Source organism: Saccostrea echinata, unplaced genomic scaffold (genome assembly GCF_033153115.1).
Source record: "Saccostrea echinata isolate AGI-Se365-2 ecotype Australia unplaced genomic scaffold, CSIRO_AGI_Sech_v1 ptg000086l, whole genome shotgun sequence".
In the NCBI taxonomy this organism is placed as follows: Eukaryota; Metazoa; Mollusca; class Bivalvia; order Ostreida; family Ostreidae; genus Saccostrea; species Saccostrea echinata.
Window position 1 is genome coordinate 2,434,622 of NW_026889835.1, and position 24,466 is coordinate 2,459,087.

At 32.9% G+C, this 24,466-nt stretch overlaps 2 protein-coding genes across 2 annotated transcripts; one reads left to right on the top strand and one right to left on the bottom strand.

Moving 5' to 3' along the window:
• Positions 1–1,583: 1,583 nt before the first annotated feature.
• LOC133177134 (protein aveugle-like) lies at positions 1,584–18,429 on the bottom strand. Its single transcript, XM_061312238.1, has 5 exons — positions 18,264–18,429; positions 16,069–16,243; positions 6,137–6,203; positions 5,944–6,020; positions 1,584–4,421 (listed from the first exon to the last, which is right to left on the bottom strand). Exons 1-5 carry the CDS (start codon positions 18,300–18,302, stop codon positions 4,342–4,344), a joined length of 438 nt encoding a protein of 145 aa, XP_061168222.1. The 5' UTR covers positions 18,303–18,429; the 3' UTR covers positions 1,584–4,341.
• A 2,721-nt stretch (positions 18,430–21,150) lies between these two features.
• On the top strand, positions 21,151–21,958 carry LOC133177097 (profilin-4-like). The gene has a single exon (XM_061312191.1). The coding sequence runs from the start codon at positions 21,217–21,219 to the stop codon at positions 21,649–21,651; it is 435 nt and encodes a 144-aa protein (XP_061168175.1). The 5' UTR covers positions 21,151–21,216; the 3' UTR covers positions 21,652–21,958.
• The last annotated feature ends 2,508 nt before the right edge of the window (positions 21,959–24,466 follow it).

A 24,466-nucleotide genomic window follows, 5' to 3' on the forward strand; every position in this document is an offset into this window, starting at 1 on the left:
GCATTTTGAAAAATCGTTTACAGATGGACATGTTGCCCGTGTGGCGCAGTGGTAGAGAATCTGCTCTGGAATCGCGGAGTAATGAGTTGATCGTACGTCGCAGGTTCGAATCTCACTGTGGGACATGAAGACCGGTCCGTTGGATGACACCATATAAACTGAGGTCCCGTGTCACAGTAGATGCTGGCACGAAAAAGATTCTTCACTGCTCAATGGCCCTAAGTGCCGAGCATAGGTCAAAATTTGCAGCTCTCCACCGGCAAGTGGTGGCGTCTCCATATGAGTGAAAAATTCTTGAGAGGAATGTTAAACAACAAACAAATTACAGACAGACACCTTACTATCACAGAATCTCTTCTGGTCTCTGACCAGTAATAGATCTAAAAATGCAGTGGTTCAGGTGGCCCTGGGTTCAAATCCTGGTCTGATCCATCCATTTTTCTCCTCATAGGTTACATTTGGTGCCTTGACCATGCCCAGGAAATGACAGGTGAAAAACCTGCTAGAGAAGAGCTTGAGTTGGTGTCTTTGGGGCAACGACCTTTAAGGAGGGAGGAATGTGGTGGTCAGACAGGTTCAATCACAAGTGGCAAAATAGCTCAGTTGGTAGAGAACCTAATGATTAAGGGAGTGCAGGTTCAAATCCTGGCTCCATTACCATAAACTGAGAATAGACTTATGTTAAAATTTCAAATCAATATATTTTTTTTAGATAAATATGACGATGACACAAAATTTTCAACTTGAGTTTGAACTTGTGTATTATACAAATTAACCTGCAAATTTTCATGCATATTAGTTAATTTTAACTGAAGATATTCAAAATCAAAATTTTGACTTAAGTCTGTTCTCAGTTTATGGTCTCAAGGTCTGGTTTGGTCTGTCACATTTTCAAATATATAGTATTTCTGTTTTTTCCCCTGCTCACCATAGAGAAGTGGTAGAGGGCTTTGAGTGGGATAATTTAAAGAATTTAATAAATAACCAGCACTATTTAGAAGATACATCCAGTATATACAATCGAAATGGAAATTCACATATCAGTTGCTGCAGAGAGCTTAAAAAGGAAATAAAATGCTGACATAACTGGGCTCAAAATAGGTACTTCTAGATGCAATAGCAAACTTTTTGATCTACAGTCACTGAAGTGGAACTAAAAAGAGAGGTTTACATCAACAGTGAATCAGAATTGTATACTCTACACTCATCACAACAGATATTCTGTCAATTAGATTTGTCCACTAGAAGTGAACATTATCCCATCTACTGTAAACCAACTTTTATTCGTGTGCGAGAAATATCCTTGAGTTTCGCGACCTTCTTTAACTCGTGAATATTAATTGCCGTGAACCATTTATTTTGCTTTGTATTTGTAGAAAATGTTATCTCAATTGCAAAAATTGTCGCGGATTGATTTCAAACTGACAAATCGCGAATAAAAGATCACGCAAATAATAGTTGGTTTACAGTATTATCTGCATAAAATTAACAAAAAAATCTTGCATCTTGCATATATTTGTTAATAGATTTTATATGTCAAAAATGTGATACAAAATCATATTCTGTTATAGATGTACAAAACTTATAGACTGATTATGCATTTATAATAAAGAGAATACAGGTAAACATATGTAGAAATGAAGTACATCTTACAAATTCAATTTTTAATGTACATGTCTTTAGACATTTTGCCTATAAAAATGATTACATACACCTTTTAACGTACCATATTTACAACTTTTTTCTTTGAGGAATGTTTAAAGGGTTAAGGTTTGTGGGTAAAATTTTACTGGTCTGTAGGGATGTAATTTTGTAAGTACTCTGTATACAGAATATTCAATTAACAGATACATTAATTGTCAAAGCTATCATAAATCCTTGGTAAGGGACTTGCAAAACTAGCAAACATTGATCCCTCTCAAATCAATGAAGATTCAACAGTATATCAAATTATTCCTTAGTGCATATACACTAAACCCCAATACACTGTTTTTCATCATGATAAACTGAAACTGATCCAAGTCTGTTAAACTTGCCTTGATAATTTAAAAAAAAATTATATATGCATTATGTCTTATATTCAAGGGCACAATATTTTCATTCTACAGAACTCAGTAAATGGGTCTGGATGTGAGGGATTTTTAACCAAGAGTGAAGATAAAATATGATTATTTCTTTTGTTTGTAGGCAACAGCCTTGGTACTATTTCAAAAACAAGAGGCCCATGGGCCACAACACTCACATGAGTGACCTTTGCCCTGTTGTTCTTCAGAACATTTTATATACAGGTATATATCATGTAAACTTTTAAACTTTGATCTTCTATTATGGCCCCATCCTTTGTCCCCAGGGGTCATAATTTAAACAAACTTCAATATACACTACCTGAGAATGCTTGCATATAATAAAAAAATATGGCCCTAATGTTTTTACAAGAAGCTTTTTAAAGATTTCTTTTTTCTATATATTCCCATGTAAAACTTTGATACCCTATACTGTGGCCTCAATCTACCCAGTTGGGGAGGGGAGAGGAAGGGGCATGATTTAAGCAAACTTCAACTGCACCTCAGGATGTTTGCATATCAATATAATTAATTCATCATGGCCCCTCCATTCTTGTGAAGATGTTTTTCTATATATTTTTATGTAAACTTCGATCTCCTACTGTGGTCCCATCTTACCCCAGGAGCCATGATCTAAAAAAAAAACTTGAATCTGCATTACCTGACAATGCTTGCTGCTTGTACATTAATAAGAGAGTCAAGCCCTGCTGCTCATAAGAAAAAAAAGTTTTTGAGGATTGTTTCCTATATATTCCATATGTCAAACTTTGATCACCCATTATGGTTCCACCCTTTCCCTTGGGCCATGATTTGAACAAACTTTAATAAACACTAGGTCAGGAAGTTTCACATAAGAATCATTTCATTTGGCCTGGTGGTTCTTGAGAAGATTTTTATATAACCCCACTCTATATTTGCTTTTTCATTATTATCTCCCCTTGGAATGGGGCATGGGCTTTCATTTGAAAAACTGGAATCCTCTACACCAAAGGATACTTTGTGCCAATTTTGGTTAAAATTGGCCCATTGGTTCAGGAGAAGAAGATGAAAATGTGAAACATTCACAATGCCAACAGACAATGAACAAATTTTGTTAGAAAAACTAACCTGCTCAGGTGAGCTAAAAATATAGGACTTGGGTAAGGAATCTAAAAGGAAAGAAATCTTCTTATTCAAAGAATCCTATAACATTAACTATGTAGATACCTAGAAATTCATAAATGAAAAATGCCTTCATGAATTGCACTATAAACATAAAAATTTTCAAAATCCATGAAATTATGGTAAACTCACAACATTCTATCACTAAAAGAAGAAAATTACAACCATATTTCATATGAAATGAAAAACTTTTTGGTAATTTTAGGCAAAATGTACATGTTAATTGTAATGATTACTTTGGGGAAATTATCTTTATTAAATATAATAGTTACTTTAGGAAAAATATCTTTGTTAAATGTAATGGTTACTTTGGGAAAAATATGTTTGTTAATCTTAAAGAGTGGAATCTATTGTAGCTTGATGTAATAAGTGACAAACAGAGAAGAATTGCCATTTTGTAAGACTAGAGCTTCTGATTGTACATCTTTGGTTTTACAGACTAGAACTGTTGTCATTGTAATGAGGACCTTATCAACTGTCCTAAACTTTTCCACTTTTTCCTTAAATGTATCTGACACAAATTCAAACAATGCTGTAGAGGTATTGCCACGATACTTATTTTTTAAGTTTCCAAAACTTGATAAGGAAGCTAATTTAATGTCACTAATTATTAAGTACTAGCCAGTTCTAAGCGAAAGCTATGATATGAATGCACTTCCATCCTATTTCAATTAAGTCATATGGTAGAGACTTCAAATGGATATCACGTTTTATGTTTTCACAGCTCTCCTTTGCAACATAAAAATGTTATGGGTATTTTCATTAAAAAATTCCACTGAGGGACATCATGGTTGTGCTCATATACTAATTAAGCCAGGAAGTGTGGAACAGCTAAAAATATACAGAAACTGTCATCAAAATCTGCTTTATGATTGTTTTTGTTAGAAATAATGTGGATAAATTAACAAAATAAATGACAACAGTCATGACTTTTCAAACCATCATGAAAATAGTTCATAAATCAATCAAGTACCAGACTTGCAAACATATTTGTGAATTATGCTGAAACATTTTCAAAATGCTAAATTGTACGTATAATTTTAAGATTCACACTGAATGTACATGACTTTATGGCCTTCAATATGACTAGTTTTAATTTTCCTAAAGTTTAAGGAAGCTAGCTGTGATTGTTTTCCACATGTTTGTCCTTGTCTTTTTCCTTGATGGACTGGTATCTGCTTTGTGCAAATCCTGTTCCTGTCAAAATATTAGATACAAATTATGTAACAAATCCATCATTATAATAAGTGCCACAGCTAATCATCAGTGTATATAATTTCAGAATATTGTACAATGTATAATAAACAGAGACAAACAAGCAAATTCAGAGAAGTTTAGATCCCTGCTTTCGTTGTCTTAGTGGGTGGGATGCAATTATTTATGGCAAATGATTACTGTCTTGACTGTCCATCATACAAAAAAGATTTAAATTATTTAATTAATAAAAGTTACAGCCAAAAGTTAAGTTTCTTAAACTGCATGGAACTTCAAGATCAAGATGATAAGGTCTGGCAAAAGTTGTGATGGATATAAGGAATTATGCTTACAATGAAGCAAAATGTGGGGGGGGGGGGGGGGGGGGGGAGGTGTTCATGATTTGTACAAACTTGAAACCACATTATGTCAGGAAGCTTTCATATAATTTTTATGGGCCCAGTGGTTCTTAACAAGATTTTTAAACATGCCACCAAAATTTCACCAATTCTTAATAATTTCCCCTTGAAAGGGGGCATGACTCTGCATTTGAACAAGTTTTAATAATTCCCTTTACTCTTTACCCAAAGATGCTTTGTGGCAGATATGATTCAAACTGGCCCTTTGGTTTTGGAGGAGAAGTTGAAAATGTCAGAAGTTTACAGACAGACAGACACCAGTCAAACTTTGAACATAAAATGCTCACTTGATCTTTCAGCTCAGGTTAGCTAAAATTATATCTTTTTTTCATTTTATTCATTTTATCTTTTATTCCAATATAGCATTAAATATAGCACACTGAAGGCTTAGCCTTTATTAACCCTCATTCAAATACAGTTTTCAAAGTATGCCTGTTTATCCACTCACTTACAATAATACTCCATATTAAACACATTTCAAAGTCTACAGTCTTGTGCAAATTTCAAAAATCGACATGCCTTTATTTAATACAAGAGGCCCACTGGCATAATGTTCCCCCTTGTATTCCCATGAAGAAATGTTGATCCTATATTGTGACCCTCTATCCCCAAGGGAGCATGTATTAACTGAACTTAAGTCCACAAATGAGGATGCTTCAATATCAATACTATTAAGGCCTTGCTGTTTCTGAGAAAATTATTTTAAGACTTTTTTTCCATATGTACATGGATTACATGCATCATGTAAATTCAATGAACTTAGATGAAACTAGCTTTGTAGTTCTAGAGATGAAGTCTATGTTGTGTAAAATTTACAGATGGACCACAGACAGGTGAACACCAGACAATGAGTGATCAGATAGGGTCATTTGAGATTACAGATCTGGTTAGGTCATAAAACTAAAACTGGTTATAAATATGACACCAATACTAGTATTATGCTTTTTTGGCACGTGACATCATTTGGCACAAGTATTTACAATTTCAAAGATATACCAAGTCAAATTTACTTTAACAAATGTAAATGCCCTAGTACTTTTATTACTGTGATTAACATTTTCATATATGTCATAATTAATTTTGTTAAATGCTTGCTAGAAAATTACCTTCTTGGTCCATATTCTTTAAATCTGTCATTTCATGTTTCAATCTTTGTCTTATTATTTGCTGCATTAATTCTCTTCTGTAATGTAAAATTTCAATGATTTATTTCTTGTATATGATAATTTATTACAAACAAACTTGTGTTTAGAATTTCAGGAAATACACATTCAACATCATAAAATGTCAGAAGTATACCTGTGATCTGGATTTACTATCCCAATTTTCTCGAGCTTAATTTCATTCATCCTTATCAGTGTTCTTCCTGTGGAAATATTGTACAACTTTTAAGTACAGGTCCATGTAACAATCAGGCAGGAGGTGATACAAAGGGTATTCAGAAATTAATGATTTTTCACTCACAGGTTTTTCTTGGGCTATAAGCCGTGTATGTGGAAGGAAAAATATTTTGGGTCATTGTTACTATGGAAACCTGGACAAAGAAATTTCCCTAGCAACCGCCCAATTTTTCTTTCTAGATTGACGAAATTTCACTCATTTTGAAGGCTTTATACGTAACGTATATATAGTGATTTTTTCTCTTATTTAGTGCAGTAAGAAAGATACATTTTTAAAGCGTTCTGTCAATGTAATAAAAAGAAATTACATTCTCTAATATATTTGCTATAGACACAGGTAAAGATACATGTTTCCCATTTTTTGCTGATTCAGCATTTTGCTTGATTTTTAGCAAAAATCAAGTCAATATTATTCATTTCACCATCTTAATACAACTGTTTCATCTATTTCATGTAAAACTACAGGAAAGCTTCTCTAAGAATTTGAAATAAAAAGTTTTGCAAATTTGAAAATTCCTCTCTGTTGCTAAGCAACAGAAATGGATGGTTTGATTAATCAAAAAGGGATAATTGTAAAACATTGGAGGAAAAATCGTATAAATTGTAATCATTGAGTACCAAATACACAAATTTTAAACTAATAAAATATTCAATATTCTTCCTTGTATACTAAAGATTATTTTACAATAAGCTATCTCCATAGCAACAGCAAATTTTCCTTAGCAACAAAGCATTGAAAGTTATTTATAGCACATATTCATCTAATTTTTTAAAAAGATTATCTGATTCTTATTGTTGGATTGCTATTGCCCAGAATCGACATTGTCAAACTGGTTTTTTAAAAAGTATTTTTTAAAGTTAATTCATCCATAGCAACAGAACTTGTCTACATAGCAACAAATGTATTTTATAAGGAATCAGTATGTAGCAATTCCTTAACAAAATTTGTGTCTTTAAAGGATGTTTACTAGGCAAAAACATTTTTACTTATGGAATGAAAGATCATTTATTTGACTTATGACTGTGGTATTTATTTCACTTTGAAATAGTAAATCAATGACCTATTTTTCATGCCAGTGGCCAATTGAGACTCTAGAGTCTTAAAATTTCTTGCAAATTCCTGAAAATTTTGCATCATGACCAATATTTGCATCGAAAATTGGATAGTCTAACTTCTGACAAGTTATAAAAAAACAGTAATCTTTTGATAAAAAAAATTTGACTTTTGATGTTGTGAAAATACAGAACTGGTGAGGTATTGATTGACCGAGGCCGAAGGCTGAGGTTAATCAGTTCCTGACAAAGTCCGCATGGGCACGAGTAGGCAGAATTCAAAAGGTCAATAAAAACAAATGTTTATATTGTAATCATTGGATACCAAAAACAAATTTTAAAAGAATATATACAATATTCTTCTGTGTAAACTAAATGCAAATAATTTAATTTTGTTTGTATTCTAGCCTCTGATTGGTTAATATCCAAAAAGGAACACAAATTATTTCTGTATAACCTGGTTTGGTATGGGGACACCCCCCCCTGACAACCAGCTGAATTATCTGTATCCATACAATCCTCTCATTTCCAGTCCTCGGGATTCATGGAAAATTCCAGATTTAATAAATGTACCTTTAAATTCAAATAATAATTCGATCTTACCACATGTAACCAAACAACATGGCTGCTATGCCTATGCATCAGTTTTTACCTCCCCTCGATTCCCATCACTTCCGTTACTTCCGTTACTATGGTTGTATTATTGAGCGGCAAATTTGAACTAATAATAAGTAACGAAATTTTACACCCATAGTTATTTAATGATTTTAAAATTAAATTATAAGGAATGACTCGAATTCTTGGCCAAATTATTCGAGTATAACCTGGTTTGGGTCAGTTTACGCTGTTTTATAATCCGCGGATTATACTATGGTTGTATTATTGAGCGGCAAATTTGAACTAATAAAAAGTAACGAAATTTTACACCCATAGTTATTTAATGATTTTAAAATTAAATTATAAATCATACATATAAGTGATTTTGTAACAGCGAATCTCTGGAAGCTCATACATGAAATAAAATTTGCTGATGATCAAAGAGTGTTTGTTGACCTTGACCCTAGGTCATTCCAGCAAGTGCGTATTCACTGGCAGAAAAACTATATAATGGAGAATTACTGGAAGCTCATACTTGGTACAAAGATTGTTTTGACCTAAGAGTAAAGCCGACCTTAACCCAAACCCATTTTTGCGCGCAAGTTCAAGTTCACTTACAGAAAGTATAAAATTCTGGTTTGTCCTTTAACTTTGTTACTTCCGTTACTATGGTTGTATTATTGAGCGGCAAATTTGAACTAATAAAAAGTAACGAAATTTTACACCCATAGTTATTTAATGATTTTAAAATTAAATTATAAGGAATGACTCGAATTCTTGGCCAAATTATTCGAGTATAACCTGGTTTGGGTCAGTTTACGCTGTTTTATAATTCGCGGATTATAAAGCGTAAACTGACCCAAACCAGGTTATACTCGAATAATTTGGCCAAGAGTTAGAGTCATTCCTAAATTAAAAAAAATTTCCATCTCCCATGGCAACAGAAAATTTTCCTTAGCAACAAGGCAAGGAAAGTAATATTTAGCACAAACATGTATTCATGAAAGTTTTTAAAAATATTTATATTACATTTTTGCAGTACAACTGAATTTGTGCAGTCTGACTGGCTCTTCTACTTTTTTGTTGAATCTTCCTATGCTATTGAAATTGTAACAAATATTCAAATATCCCACATAAACAAAGTTTGGGGCTTGGGGAGTTGGGGGGTTGGGGTGTGTGTTATACAGAAATCCCTTTACTGTGTGTCCTTCCGTCCATGCAATCTTCTCGCTATAACTTGAAAAACACTGGAAGCTCATACTTCGTACAGAGATTGCTTATGACCCAAGGAGGTGCCATGCCCTTGACACAAGGTCATGGCAGCATGTTCAAGGTCACTGGCAAAAAAGGTGTATAAAAGTTGTTGCCCAGTCCAAAACTTTGTAATGGGGAATCATTGGATGTTCATACTTTGTTCAGTAATAGCTTTGTTGACCTAAGTGTGTTAAGACCTTGACCCAAAGCCATTTTGATTAGTTCAAGGTCATTTGGTGAAAATTTTTATAAGTATCTGGGTAATAAGTGATTTTGTAACAGCGAATCTCTGGAAGCTCATACATGAAATAAAATTTGCTGATGATCAAAGAGTGTTTGTTGACCTTGACCCTAGGTCATTCCAGCAAGTTCGTATTCACTGGCAGAAAAACTATATAATGGAGAATTACTGGAAGCTCATACTTGGTACAAAGATTGCTTTTGACCTAAGAGTAAAGCCGACCTTAACCCAAACCCATTTTTGCGCGCAAGTTCAAGTTCACTTACAGAAAGTATAAAATTCTGGTTTGTCCTTTAACTTTGTAATTGAGAGTTAATAGGCTTATACATTGTACAGAGAATGCTTTTGACCGTAGGTAATTCATGACCCTGACCCATGTAGGTTTTGGCAAGTTCAAGGTCACTGACGAAAACATATTAAATGCTTGTCTGAACTCCAACTTTGTAATGGTGTTTCACTTGTAGCTTTACTTGAAACAGAGCTTGCTAATGATCGGAGGGTGTGTCCTCATATTGAATAAAGATCATTCCTCCAAGCTCGAGATCACTGGCTGGAAATGAAAAAAAATTCTTCTCTGGGTTATTTTTCTTTTACCCTTGACTTTGACATTGTGACCTCAGAATCAACAACGATCATCCTTTTTCTTAGGGGAACCAATTTGAAATTTGTCATGCTAAGGATTTTTAGCTAACCTGAGCGAAGGCTCAAGTGAGCTTTTCTGATCAAAAAGAGTCCGACGTCTGTCGTCGTTGTAATTGTAAACTTTTCACGTTTTCATCTACCTCTCAAGAACCACTGGGCCAATTTCAACCAAACTAGCCACAAAGTACCCTTGAGTAAAGGGGATTCAAGTTTGTTCAGATGAAGGGACACACCTTCTTCCAAAGGGATATTATGATGATTTTGTGAAAAATTAATGGCATCATTTAAAAAAACAAATCTTGTTCAAATCATAACCCCGGGGGTAGGGCGGGGCCACAATGGGCGATCAAAGTTTTAAATATGAAGACAAAGGGAAAATCTTAAATTATTCACAAGACCAACAAAGCCATGATTGGTCATAAAAATATAAAAGCATCCTCAGTTAATGTTAATTTAATTTTTTTTTCAAATCATGACCACCCAGGAGAATAGAGGCGCCATAACAGGAGATCTATTTTTACAAAGGAATTAAGGGTATAATCAATAAAAAATTACTATGAATGGGTTCAGTCAGCATACAATTCAAAGATAGATTGCATTTGCTGACAAAGTCATTGTATCGACCATAGAACTTGCGAAACTATGACTATAAACAAGACTGTTGATATTCTTATTTCATCAACTTGTTTGTCAGTAGCTTGCCTCCTTTTAGAAATTATTCGTACCTAGAGCATCTCTTGCATATTGAACCAACTTGGAGATATAAAACAAGCTTAGATTACAGTTAAAGCACAAACTTTAATTGTTTATTTCATGAAACAAGACTGACACTATTTTTCTGTGTATTTCTTTTATTTTTTCATTAAGCTCGTTATATCAAAAATATTTTTTAGTTATTACATGTAAATATCCTGTCATAACTAGACTAGTAAATAATAAAAATCGAGAGTTAGTTATCTCGTAATAATTTAATTCTGGTTGTAACACGTCATTTGATAGAATAAAAGATGTAGTTTATACCGTATAACATATGTTGCCTACGTCACAATGACCTACGCCAAAAACGTATTATTTGGCTTGATGTACTTTTAAAATATGCTTAATTTGAAGGCATTTCTTAAGGAAAATTGCCTTAATTGGAAAATTAAATTATCAGAAATGAATTTAATTAATAGCTGCCCAAGTTACACTGGTATAACCTGGGTTGGAACAGTTTACGCTTTTTTTAACCGCTTCACGGTTTATAAAGCGAAAACTGTCCCAACGCAGGTTATACATGTACCGTACAGTATAACTGGAGTAGCTATTAAAGTCATTCCTTAAATAATGAATTAGTTACCCCAATAAAATGAATTTCCTATCTTGCTTTTATAAAGATTTGGTATCATATTATAATAATTTTTAAATCTCATTCTCCAGGAGTTAGTAGTCTCGTTACAACGAGTTTGTTATCTTGTTAAAACGTTTCAACGAGTTAGTCATTTTTTTTAATAATAAATTAGTTATCTTGTTCATGAGTTAGTATCTCATTATAACTTATTACATATATAGTAATTTCATCAAAATAAGTTTTTTTATCTTGTAATTCAGGAGACAGAAGTCTCGCTACAAAGAGTTTGTTTATTTAGGTTTTCTGTCTTAGCCAATCTTGATAGCTTTGCTTACATTTTTATCTGCCAGTCAAATTGCGCACAGACTCCAGTACCGAACCGTGTAAACTCCTTATAAGTAAATGGTTTGAATATTTATAGTTTAATATACTATTTTCCACCTTTGTTAAACAGTTTAAACTGTTGAAAAATAATTATGATATCTTGCTGCAAAACAAAATACTAAGTATATTATGGGCGTTAATATATATTTGATGAAGAAAATAGGTGGATTGTGAAAAATGTAAAAAAAAAAAAAAAAAAAAAAAAAAAAAGAAAATCCTGATACTTTAAAATACAGTTATTGACTTCTACTTGTTAGGTCTACTTGTTACTATACGGACTTTGTCAGGAACTGATTAACCTCAGCCTTCGGCCTCGGTAAACCAATACCTCACCAGGTCTGCATTGTCACAAGTAGACCTTATCAAAAATCTAATTTTTTTTATTACGAGATTACTGTTTTTTTTTTAAACTTATCAAAAGTAAGACTATCCAGTTTTCGTTGCAAATATTAGTCATGATGCAAAATTTTCAGGAATTTGCAAGAAATTTTAAGACTCTAGAGTCTCAATAAGCCACTAGCATGAAAAATAGGTTATTGATTTACTATTTCAAAGTGAAAAAAATACCACAGTCATAAGTCAAGTAAGTAATATTCATTCCCACTTAAGTAGAATGTTTTTGCCTAGTAAACATCCTTTAAAGACAAAGATTTTTGTTGAAGAATTGCTACATACTGATTCTTTATAAAATATATTTGTTGCTATGTAGACAAGTTCTGTTGCTATGGATGAATTAACTCAAAAATACCTTTGAAAAAACCAGTTTGACAATGTCGATTCTGGGCAATAGCAATTCAACAATAAGAATCAGATAATCTTTTTAAAAAATTAGATGAATATGTGCTATAAATAAATTTCAATGCTTCGTTGCTAAGGAAAATTTGCTGTTGCTATGGAGAAAACTTATTGTAAAATAATCTTTAGTATACAAGGAAGAATACTGTATATTTTACTATTTTAAAATTTGTTTTTGGTACTCAATGATTACAATTTATTCGATTTTTCTTGCAATGCTTTTCATTTTCTCCTTTTTTAATTAATCAAACCATCCATTTTTGTTGCTTAGCAACAGATAGGAATTTTCAAATTTGCAAAACTTTTTATTTCAAATTCTAAGAGAGGCTTTCCAGTGGTTTTACATGAAATAGATGAAACAGTTGTATTAAGATGGTGAAATGAATAAAATTGACTTGATTTTTGCTAAAATCAAGCAAAATGCTGAATCAGCAAAAAATGGGAAACATGTATCTTTACCTGTGTCTATAGCAAATATATTAGAGAATGTAATTTTTTTTTATTATATTGACAGAACGCTTTAAAAATGTATCTTTCTTACTGCACTAAATAAGAGAAAAAATCACTATATATACGTTACGTATAAAGCCTTCAAAATGAGTGAAATTTCGTCAATCTAGAAAGAAAAATTGGGCGGTTGCTAGGGAAATTTCTTTGTCCAGGTTTCCATAGTAACAATGACCCAAAATATTTTTCCTTCCACATACACGGCTTATAGACCAAGAAAAAACTGTGGGTGAAAAATCATTAATTTCTGAGAACCCCCATGTATCACCTTTAATATATAGGCTGCCTGATTGTTACGTGGACCTGTACTTAAAAAACTAACTATTTAACACAGCTGTTTAGTACATGTACTAATTGTCAATTACCTTCATCTGTAAATTACAAATTACAAATATGAATAAATACAAATATAAATAATGTATATAAAAAACATAAAATCACATATTAAAACCAGAAATATTCAAATTTTCTGTAACAGGAGAGGAGAAAATTGCAATGGAATGACAAGGATTCGAACCCAGGCCCCCTGAATCTCCAGTCAGGTGCTCTACCAACTGAGCTATCTGGCCACCAGCGATTGAATCTGTCTAACTGCCACATTTCTCTGCATTAATTGACCTAATTACATCCAAAATGGCCATGGATGCTGAATATGAAAATTTTCATAGGAATACTATCATTTTAAATCCATGCCCTTTAAACAAACAACTAATTGGGATCTGAACGTTCATTGATGCCATACATGCCAAGTATTTCACTAAATGTCTCTAATTAAGCATTTAATTCTTATTATTGGATGTTGTCGGTCATATAACAGCACCTGGCTGTGCCAACAAATACCACACATTAGTGTTGTGTGATAATTTGTCAAGGACAGGTGTTGTTATATGACTGACAACATCCAAAAAACAAGAATTCAATGCTTTATTTACATTTTCTAATTTACTCTGTTCATAAATATTAATTTCATTCATCTCTGTTGTGTTGCCTGCAGAGTAGAGCAACACTTAGGGATCACTTTCCCCCGCGTCTGTCTGTCCATCTGTCACACCTTGTATCTCAAGAACTGTAAGAGGTATGGATTTGATATTTTGCACATATATTGCTTGGCACTATGGCTTGTGAATTGCCATGGTTACCAACCTTGTGACCTTTGACCTTTTACAGAATAGTTAATATTGCCAATATACAGCATGTTATGTAAGTCTATGCTATTTAGCATGTGCACTATTTTTGATAAGACTTTACGAAAAATACCAGCATTACAATCCACTTGACCTTGACCACTGACCTACTTTGCAAAAAATACCCCAGACAGTTTATGTCTTCTGAATTTTGAGAGACAGAATTTTGATAATTAGCATTTATACATTTATGAACTCATGATACTGTACTTTGAAACAGTATGAAATTCAGTTACCACACAAACTTATATTTAAATACTATGAAAATACATCTGGATCGGTATCCCACAATGGATTGTGTAGACTGACAATAGGAGTAAAGAATTTGAATCATGTTTTAATTAATGTAAAATGATAAATAATTATTTATAATAATTTCAATTTAATTATTCATTTGAGGGTTGGGAATAATATTTTCTTTGACTGTCAGATTCTATTGCAGTCTTATACATGGATTTATTTTCCTGCATGAACTATTAGCTAACTACACTTAGATTTGTTTACACCTTTAATGAAGCTACAAAGCAGGTGACACATGCGTTCCTTGGAACATTCTAGTTATAAAGGATGACTGCACTTAACACCTGTTTTTGGGTCTTTTTCGGTTGCTTCTGTTGCTTTTATATCTAAACCTTATTTCACTTTTGTATGTTTATGAAAGAATCCTGTCAATTTGTAACCAAATTTAAATCTTAAAATGATTTTAGACTGTGATACAATAAAATGATTCAATGTTTTTTTTCCTTACTGCTTTCCAAATGTAGGGAATTTACACTAACCTGCCCTTGACTGAACATTAGATATGCATGAGAGGTGGAGCTAACATTGTAAGAATGGGTCTAAAATTAGACTTGATAAATAACAATGACATGTTGTGGCACAAATACACTACTGACATTAAAGGTTTCAAAATGAAATCAACAATATGAGCACGTCAATGTAATTAAAGCAGATTTTATAATCAATGCCAGATGATTTAACGTGTTCGAACACAATGTCCTAGCTAGCACAAAACATGCTACCTTACACGTCACGTGACGGAATTTAGTATTCACAAAGTTACCTGAGGTAAGAAATCACGTGGTGAATTATAATATTCAACATGTCACAATCCTTGGTTACAACACAGAGAGCAAATGTAAGAAGAAGCAGTTTTTTTTCTTTTTTTACCATGAGCGCATGTTTGTCTATTATTTTCCTTTTGACACATTATTATTTATGCAAATATACAACTACTGTTAAACGTAGAACATAGACAAACTGCGCTGACTATGTATAAAGTCAGTAAAAAAGTGGCCATCCTCATTATCGAACGGAGATTCAAGAAATTGTGATGACCGCTGCCTTTGAAAACAGATTTGAACTTCATAAATACACACTTTTATTAAACGTAATTACATGAAGTTGTAGACTGGATGTTGACCATTCTTGCAATGAAAAGAAAAATGCTTGTTTTGAAAGTTTATTTTGTCGCAAATTTCTCATGTCCTTAAGTGCAGTCATCCTTTAATGCCTTTCAGAACTGGTGAGGTAAATAGACATAAAAGTCATTCTGACATAGAAATTAAGTTAAATAATGAAAATGAATACTCTGAGGCAAAAAATTGACAAATTAATTTCAAACATACAACAATTTAATAGGGTAATTGTTTTTAAATTAAACTGAGCCAAAACAATATACATTTTTGTGTTCCTAGTCTTTTGAAAGTGTATGTAGAACCTACTGTGTATTCTACCATGCCCTGACAAGGTTTCGTTCGTGTTATAGGAGGCTGCATTTCATACAGAAAATTAAACTGACTGTAAATATATATTTGTTAAAGATGAGTTGTTCAAAGACGTACCAGTGACTTCCTGCTGCAGAAAGAGTTCTCCATATTTTTCATGGAGGGCACCACACCATTTTTTCATCCACTTGTTCACATCAGCACAGTCCCAGAAGTACAAAGGCTTGGGTTTACTTTTATTTGGTTTTTTGCCATGAGGATGAACGGTATTGCCTTGATCTCTTGTTCTTGACTGAAGAAAATTAAGAATATACCATATATATTTATACTACATTCATATAGTTTAATAGCATTATTTACAGACATTTGAAAATACACTACATAAAAGAAAAGAATAACTCCCTCCCTTTGTTGAGTCAATTATAACAGTATCTTCATTTAGTATTTTCCTGTAATTTACCTTTCCAAGATCCATGAAGTAGATTTTGTAAAATATGAAAGGCTGGAATTTCTTTGTGAGGTTGACCTTATATAGTATACAAGAACAGAAAAATTCACAGTGAACTCAGACACAACATTTTCATCATCAATTCTGTGGAGATTTGTTTTATGATAAACATATCTTAAAATACAGAATTTGGCTTATACATTCAAAATCTCCATTTCCTTCTTATCTTACTTCTGGATTGGAGGGAAATAAATATCCATACTATTTTAAGGAAATGTTTTCATTAAGTGATACAACTTACTTTATACTTATTTATTTATTTTGCTTCCTAGTTTCACACAGAGATAACTAGTGAAATGAGTGATTAAATGAAGGGAGGGGGTATGAATTCTGTAAGAAATTGATATTTGTTCTGAGTAATGAAATGCATTCTATATATTTTTTTTTCATGCATCTAAATGATTATGTAATATAAAATTAAAAATGACTTTGAACAATAGTTTTGTTTTGCTGTCTATCACCATGTTAATTTTCAAAAGTTATCATATTCCAATTTTTAAGTTTTAATTAGATACTTACATCAATTTTCATAAAATATAAATTATTTATCAAAAGAAAGAGAGATAACTTTATATCTTAGGTAAAACTCAAGAATTTCAATATTTTATGAATCCAAACACAATATCTCTTTATGATTTGATGAATACTTCTGATATATATATATATATATATATATATATATATATATATATATATATATATATATATATATATATATATATATATATATATATATATATATATAAACTAATAGGATTAGCAAAGTTCTCAAAACATTTCATACCTAAACTTCCCATAACATATAACATTGAACATTTTCTAACAACTGTCAGTACTGTATATTAATCATAGATCCTCTGGTTCATTATGTTAACTGTTCACAGACTGATTGTTCAATTGTTAAAATTTCATTGTAATAACATACCCCATGTTGGGCGCTTTAGTGAAATAAGAAAGTCTGAAAGTCTCACTGAATGGGAAAACTAATGGAAAAAGAAAAATATTTTTAACCCCTTCCCTCCCCCGAACCTTGAAACAAATCCATGTGTTCTGTGTGCATTCAAGCAGAGAGCGATTTCCTAGTTGCATGTATATTGTGGCTGTATACAAAATTGTGTAAAATAATGGATTTGGATAGAGTCAAACTCTTATATGCAATATTTTGTTAAAATAACACTTGCAAAACAAAAAAAAAATGGAGCTGGGAGTGTGTGTGGGTGGGGGGGATGTAAACCCTTCACCCCTGAATCCGCCACTTGCCATTTTGGTCTGAAACTTATCACATGTATATTCCCTTTCGAGCCATCTTTAAAATAAAAAATTGTTTTCCCTCCCTCAACCAACTGGCAAAAAATGGCCCAACCAAAAACTTTTTTTAACCTCCATGAAACAATTATTTTTTTCTTTTTATCCCTGAAATTTCTCATCTGATCAACATGTATGTTGACATTTTCTAGAAAAAAATTTATGCCTATTACCGACCCAATTTTTTTTTTTACCTTGAGTCGTGAGAGGGTAAACAAATATTATTTTCAAGATGGCCTTGGCAATTGTTCACAACCTGAGACTAGTGAGAGGGATAATGGTAAAGTAATGACTAAAATAATAAAATAACAAAAAAATAAATAAATAAATAAAAATACAAGTTGTCAGTGTGTTAAGCATCCAAATGAAAAATTATTCAACACATTGTAATTTCCAATTTTTCGGAACCTGTAACTGTCCAAAATAAATCTTCCAGTCGAATACAGCTGTCAGATGGTGTAAACCGTTTTTCCCCCTCTGTTTTCATTTCGTGACTTACCTGCTGACGAGAGTCGCCTGCCTTTTGTTCTGAGTTCATTACTCCCTTAAATAGTTTACATATATTTTCATCATTAAATCTATGGAATGATCTCGTTCATTTTCAGCATTTTCTCTAAATAAATAGTCTTCTTGGAACAGGGATGTGAAATAAAATGAAAATCAAAACGGATGTAGACTTAGCAACATTGAAGAAAAAATTGAAACGTAAAACGTGACTTTCCGAAATATTAAAATGTGTAACTTACTCGGTAAGAACACACCTTTCAAGTGTTTATACACGAGGGAGAAAAAAACAAAAGGCCTTAAAGGTCACCTGAGTATAATGTAACATTGTAAAGGATCTATAGATTGAATATAAAATAAAACAAAACAAGTTGATAAATGAAGCTATGTTGCCCAAAAGCAAGAGAAATAGGCCGGATAATCAGGGATCAGCAAAATAATTTAGTGCACATTGACAAATCTTAAGGTCAGATGACACGTTCCTCGAAAATATATATATAATCCCCCCCCCCCCCCCAAAGATCGATTTGTCACTGAAGTATTGATACTTGAACAAGTTTCCCCACAAAATTTGGGGTACAGTGTATCTTATCAGACATTTGGGCAAGATACCAGAGAGTGATATTTCTTTTATAATCCTTATGGGTAATCTTTTGAATTGCCAATGTCACAATATTTGGTGTACATATTTTTTAAAACATATTGAAACCACTTTAGAAATCACAAGAGAATGACAAATGTGAATAAGATTTGATGTAATACAAAGAGATACAAAACATATATTTGAGGAACGTGTCGTTTGACCATAAAGTTGATCGACTTACTTGCCTTTACTCAGGCCCGTATCAACGGATTAATACTGTACTCAACAAATATGAGGGGTCAAGGTCCCAAAAAACTGACAAGCAAAAAAAAAAAAGAAAAAAACAACAACAAACAAACAAACTGTCCGATTCCTCGAAATTGCCAGTACTCGACCTTAAAGCAACAAAGAGTGTGTGTGTGTGGGGGGGGGGGGGATTCAACATAGCCCCACTATAACACCAGAGCCCCTGATCCAGGGGCTAAGGAATTCACAGTTTTGAAGAGGCATCCTTGCTTATCATAATTATGGACTTGGTTTGTTTGTTTAATACACTGAAGCAGAGAAGAAGATTTTCAATGAAATAACGCACTATCACTATGTAAATATTAGAGCCCCTTCCCGCAGAACCCTTGACCCTGGGCCACAATTTTTTCAATTTTGGAAGAGGCACTCTTGATCAATATAATCATGCACTTGATTTATCTGCTTTATATACAGGGAGAGAGAAGATTTTCAATGCATTTTCACTATATGTTCATTAGAGCCCCACCCAAACTCCAGAACCCATGACCCTGGGACCATGAATTTCACAATTTTGGTAGAGGACTCAGTGCTAATTACATGTACAATCATGTCAACAATTTGACTGCTTGATGTCCTGATGTAAAGAAGAAGTTTTTTTTAAAAAAGATAACACTAACTTTGATGGTTTAGCCCCACCCCTAAAGCCCCCCCCCCCCGGGGGGGGGGGAGGGCAGGAACCATGAAATTCAGAATATTTGTACCCTTTACCAATTAAATTGGTTGAAATTGGTTCAATGGTTCAAGAGAAGCTGAACATTTCAAAAGTTTACGACCGAAGAACGACGCACTACACACAACCCACGTCGCACGACGACGGACGAAAACAGATAGCAACAGGCCATCTGAGTGACTCAGGTGACTTAAAAAAAAAATAGTACAGATTTGTACAACACTGGGAAGGATTTATACTCCGACTGCAAAATACTCCATGGAAATGACATGACATAGATGGCATCCCTTGTTTTTGCCGAAAGGATAAATCATCATCGAAAACCAAAAGCTGGTCTTGCTTTTTTGGGGTTACCGACTAAATAATGAAATCAAAGCCTCGTTTTATTTTTCATTGATTTTTATTTATTTATTTATTTCTATGTACAGTTTATTGGAAACATAAAAATCAGATGAGAAACAGAGAGTAGTATACAGATGTTATGTTTTTTTCCCTTTCTTATGTTCCACCCAGTTAACCTTTATCGCTATCAGCGAGCTGTAAATATAAGCTGTCACTAAAGGAGAGAGAGAGAATGCTAGACCGTACAAATTATGTTTAAGGTATACCGTAAATACACGTACTGTGTAATTACTATAAATGTTTTTTTTTACTTTAAAAATATCTCAGTTCAGTTCAATTTATTAAAGTCAAGAGATTTACATCTCAAAGATAATATTTACAATCATATACATCTTAGTACATAAAATGATGAGATTAACATCCAACATGTACAATATATAATACAATGATATGTACAATCATACATCTCATCTTCATTGGGAGTCAGATTTTACAGTTAAGACTAAGAGGGAAATTCTTGAGTGTTTTTTTCTAAATCTTTGCGTACTTCGTAACTTGGAGAGAAAAGAATATATTTATATACATAATTAAGTGATCGATCACTTACCACTCTAATTAAAATCACAATGAATTCATTTTATAGAATAAATAATTTTTAATTTTGTTTCTTTCCTAAAACAGACCCTTTTTAAGCCTTCCACCATTATAGTTTTTAATCGCCATAAAGACAAAAATAGGTCTATTCTGATTTACTTACATTAAAAGCTCCTGGTTGTTACATTAGTACTTTAGTCCTCTCTCTCTCTCTCTCTCTTTCTCTCTCTCTCTCTCTCTCTGAGTTTGAGGGATATGTATTACCTTGCTGCTAAATACTCCTTTTAAAAGATAACTTTGTGGCATATCAGGTATTTATCGATTTATCCTACCACTTCATTGAATTTTTTAAAATGCTGAATTCAATCGGCTCAAATAATAATTCTACTGGCATTTAAATTTATTGTTAATGGTAAAGAACACAAACAAATAACTTGTGAAATATACATAATCATGGAGGTTTCCAGGCTGGAAAACAGCTCGCTTACAGAGGAATATGTCTTAAAATTGTGGGACAGTTATATTTTGGATAATTTAGTAGAAGCAGCTCCGTGTCAAATTGGAATTTATGACCTGAGGACCAAACGTCGTATCACCAGCAGTGAGGGATTCTGGGTATCCCCTAAGGAACTCGAGGTTGCTATCGAAGCTGTGACTTACCCAGACTTATTACAGAGGAACGGACTCGTCATCAACGGAAAGACTTACGACGTACGGCTGGCCGATGGAAAAAATGGAATTTTTGCCCGGAAAGAATTTGACGGCTGCACGGTGTGTAAAACCTTCACCTTACTGATTATTGCAATCACGGACGAGCGATATGAAGCCAAAGTTTGTAATGAACAGGTCATGAAGCTTGGGGATTTTCTGAGGAGAGGCGGGTTATAAGTTGACAAAGTTTTAAAATGGAAACTACCGATGAAATACTCAAAGATTAATGTGATAATCATTTTTTGTTTCACCTTCCACCATTATAGTTTACATTTAGCTGTTTCTGGAATGAGTCAGTTGTGCAACATGTTATTACAGTATTAAACAGTTTAGGTGCTTTCTTGTTGCAAACACTGCAACACATTTGTGGAATATACAAGATACCAAAATATTTGTTAGAAAAAGATTTTTTTTACTGTACCATTTCTTGTTTAAATATTTATACAGGTTTGGTTCATTGTCAATGTTATTTGACAATATCACTGTTGAGACCATTAAAGATTCAATTATAATTTTGACTTTAATTGATATCTTTTGACAAATATACATGTACATATGTCAGTAATGGGAATGTGGTAACACCCCATCGAGAGCAGAGCATGTGCTTAAATTAATATTTTTGCCTTCTCATTATCTTATACAAATTGTTAACAGCATATTTAGTTATATTTTTACGGCCCATGCATTCTCGAATCAATGATTCTTATTTTCAAATTATAATTTATTATATAACTGAATTATTCCTAGTTCTCTGGCTGAAATCTAACATTCTAGAAATCATATAAAAGTGTTGTGTAAATGAACCTGACCTTCCAGACTTCGGGGTGAACATAAAATTCTACATTAGACCGGGTACTATCAAATTTGTATATCTTATAATTCCTCTTACATTATTCATCTGCTTGATGGTACCCCGTAGATGTGCAATACGGTAAACGACATCTTCAAAAACCCGGTTCCTACAACTTCTCTTGCATTTTAAGGAGAAGCAAATCTCTGCTGGAATATGACTTATAGTGTTCTGCAAATGAAAAGGTTTTTAGAGTAGTTTCAACTTTCATCCGAGGTCCATTAAGGAGTTTCAAAAGTTTTTCTGTAAAAACTTGATTCCGAGAACTCTCCTTATTTAACGGAGTTGCCTAATCATCATTTGGATAGATTGGGGGGTGTTCTGTAGATGAACATTAAGATTTAATTTTCATTTTTATCCTTGGGCTAATTAAGGGTCGAAAAATGACGTTTTTGTACAAAAAAACTTGGTTCCTATAACTGCCCTTTGATTTTACACAATACTTAGGAAAAAACCTCTCTACAGATATGATTACTGGTGTCCTGTAGATGAACAATAAGGTTTCGAAAATCCGGAAGTCATATATGCAATGTATTCGCAAAATGTGGCTATAGGCCTCCTAAATTAGTATTTCATATAATAAATTCGTAACCAGTTTTAAATTCAAGAATTTTATGAAGTATAAAATCTATTTTAAAAGGAGTTTTAGACAAAAGGGTTTTGTTAAAAAAAATTAGAAGAAACAACAAATTCAAGTTAGTTTAACTGGCTTACTGATTTTGAAATATTTTAATTTTTACTATATATTCCTATGTAAAACTTTAATCGTCCATTGTGGCCGACCCTACACTCGGGGGTCTTGATTTGAACCAACTTGAATCTACACTATGTAATAATGCATATTCGAGTGATAATTTGGCTTCTGCATAAAATATCAAAAGTCTTCTGGAAGCCAAACCTTTGTTTTAAAAAAATCGTTCTTAGACCCTCAATGTGGGTTCCCATATAAAAAAATGAAAGTCTGAAACTCTAAGACACTACCAATCATATTCTAAAATACGATTTGTCTACTGCGTAAAATGTAAAACAGGTCTGGAAACCAGGTTTTTGTAGAAAAAATATCGTTGGTTAACTTCTTTGATTGAAACTTAAAAAATTTAAATGAACTTCTTCAGGACACCATTAATCATATACCGAAAAGGTGATTTGACTATTACAAAATGTAAAAAAAATAATATGAGAAGTTCTGTAAATGATTTTTTTTTATTAAAAAAAAACATTTTCAACCCCTATTCGCCCCAGTATGGAAATGAAAACCCAGAAACTTATTGCACAAAAACAGGACACTGCTACAATTTTCAAAGAGATGAAATGGCTACTGCTTAAAATGTAGGAGGAGTATGAGGAAGAAGATACTACAATGTTTAGAGTAGCGTGGCAGTCTAACGGATAACAACAATATACCGTTATGTAAAAGGTGAAGATAAGGAACAGTGATTAATCTCATAAATTCAGCAAAGAAGACGAATCGTGAACAGGGGGAAAACACGAGCCCCTAGGAGGAGTACGCATCCCCTCCGTGAGCCAAATGTATTGATCAGGTAGTCAAAATTAGTATAAAAACTAAGGCCTAACAATTGGTATGAAACATGTCAGACAAAATACGACCCAACGATAGGTTGCATTCGCGAACAAAGTTATTATAGCGACAGTAGAATTTGCGAAAAGCTGACTTTAAACGAGGCTTTTGCAATCCTTGTGGCATCAACTTTTTTGTCAATAGCTTGCCTCGGTTTAAAAATTGATAGTGCTCAGAGCATACTCTTGCGTATCTAATCAGTTAGGAAATATTAACACCATATGCAGGTGGTGTTGAAATATTACTAAAGAAATATAGGAAGTTGATGATGGAAAAGTGAAAAAGACGAAGATAAAGAACAGTGATCGATCTCAAAAAATCTACAAACAATACAAATCTGTGAACAGAGCATAAAACAGGACCCCCAAAAATTCAAGAGGTGGGATCAGGTGCCTTACAGGAGTGAGCATCCCCTGTAAACCGACCACACTCGCCTTGAGCCCTTTGTGTTAGTCAGGTAGACGGAATATTCCGTATTCAAATTTAGTTTAAAAACAAAGGCCTAACAATTAGTATGAAACAAGTCAGCAAAAATACGACCCAATAATAAGTTATGTTTGCGA

What these genes read in the sequence shown, in the direction of transcription:
- LOC133177134 (XM_061312238.1), bottom strand. Translation starts at nt 18,302, where the DNA reads ATGAACTCAGAACAAAAGGCAGGCGACTCTCGTCAGCAG. An exon ending in CAGGCGACTCTCGTCAGCAG is followed by an intron (nt 16,244 to 18,263) that starts GTAAGTCACGAA and finishes AATTTTCTTCAG; the next exon opens with TCAAGAACAAGAGATCAAGG. An exon ending in TCTGCAGCAGGAAGTCACTG is followed by an intron (nt 6,204 to 16,068) that starts GTACGTCTTTGA and finishes ATATTTCCACAG; the next exon opens with GAAGAACACTGATAAGGATG.
- LOC133177097 (XM_061312191.1), top strand. Translation starts at nt 21,217, where the DNA reads ATGGAGGTTTCCAGGCTGGAAAACAGCTCGCTTACAGAGGAATATGTC.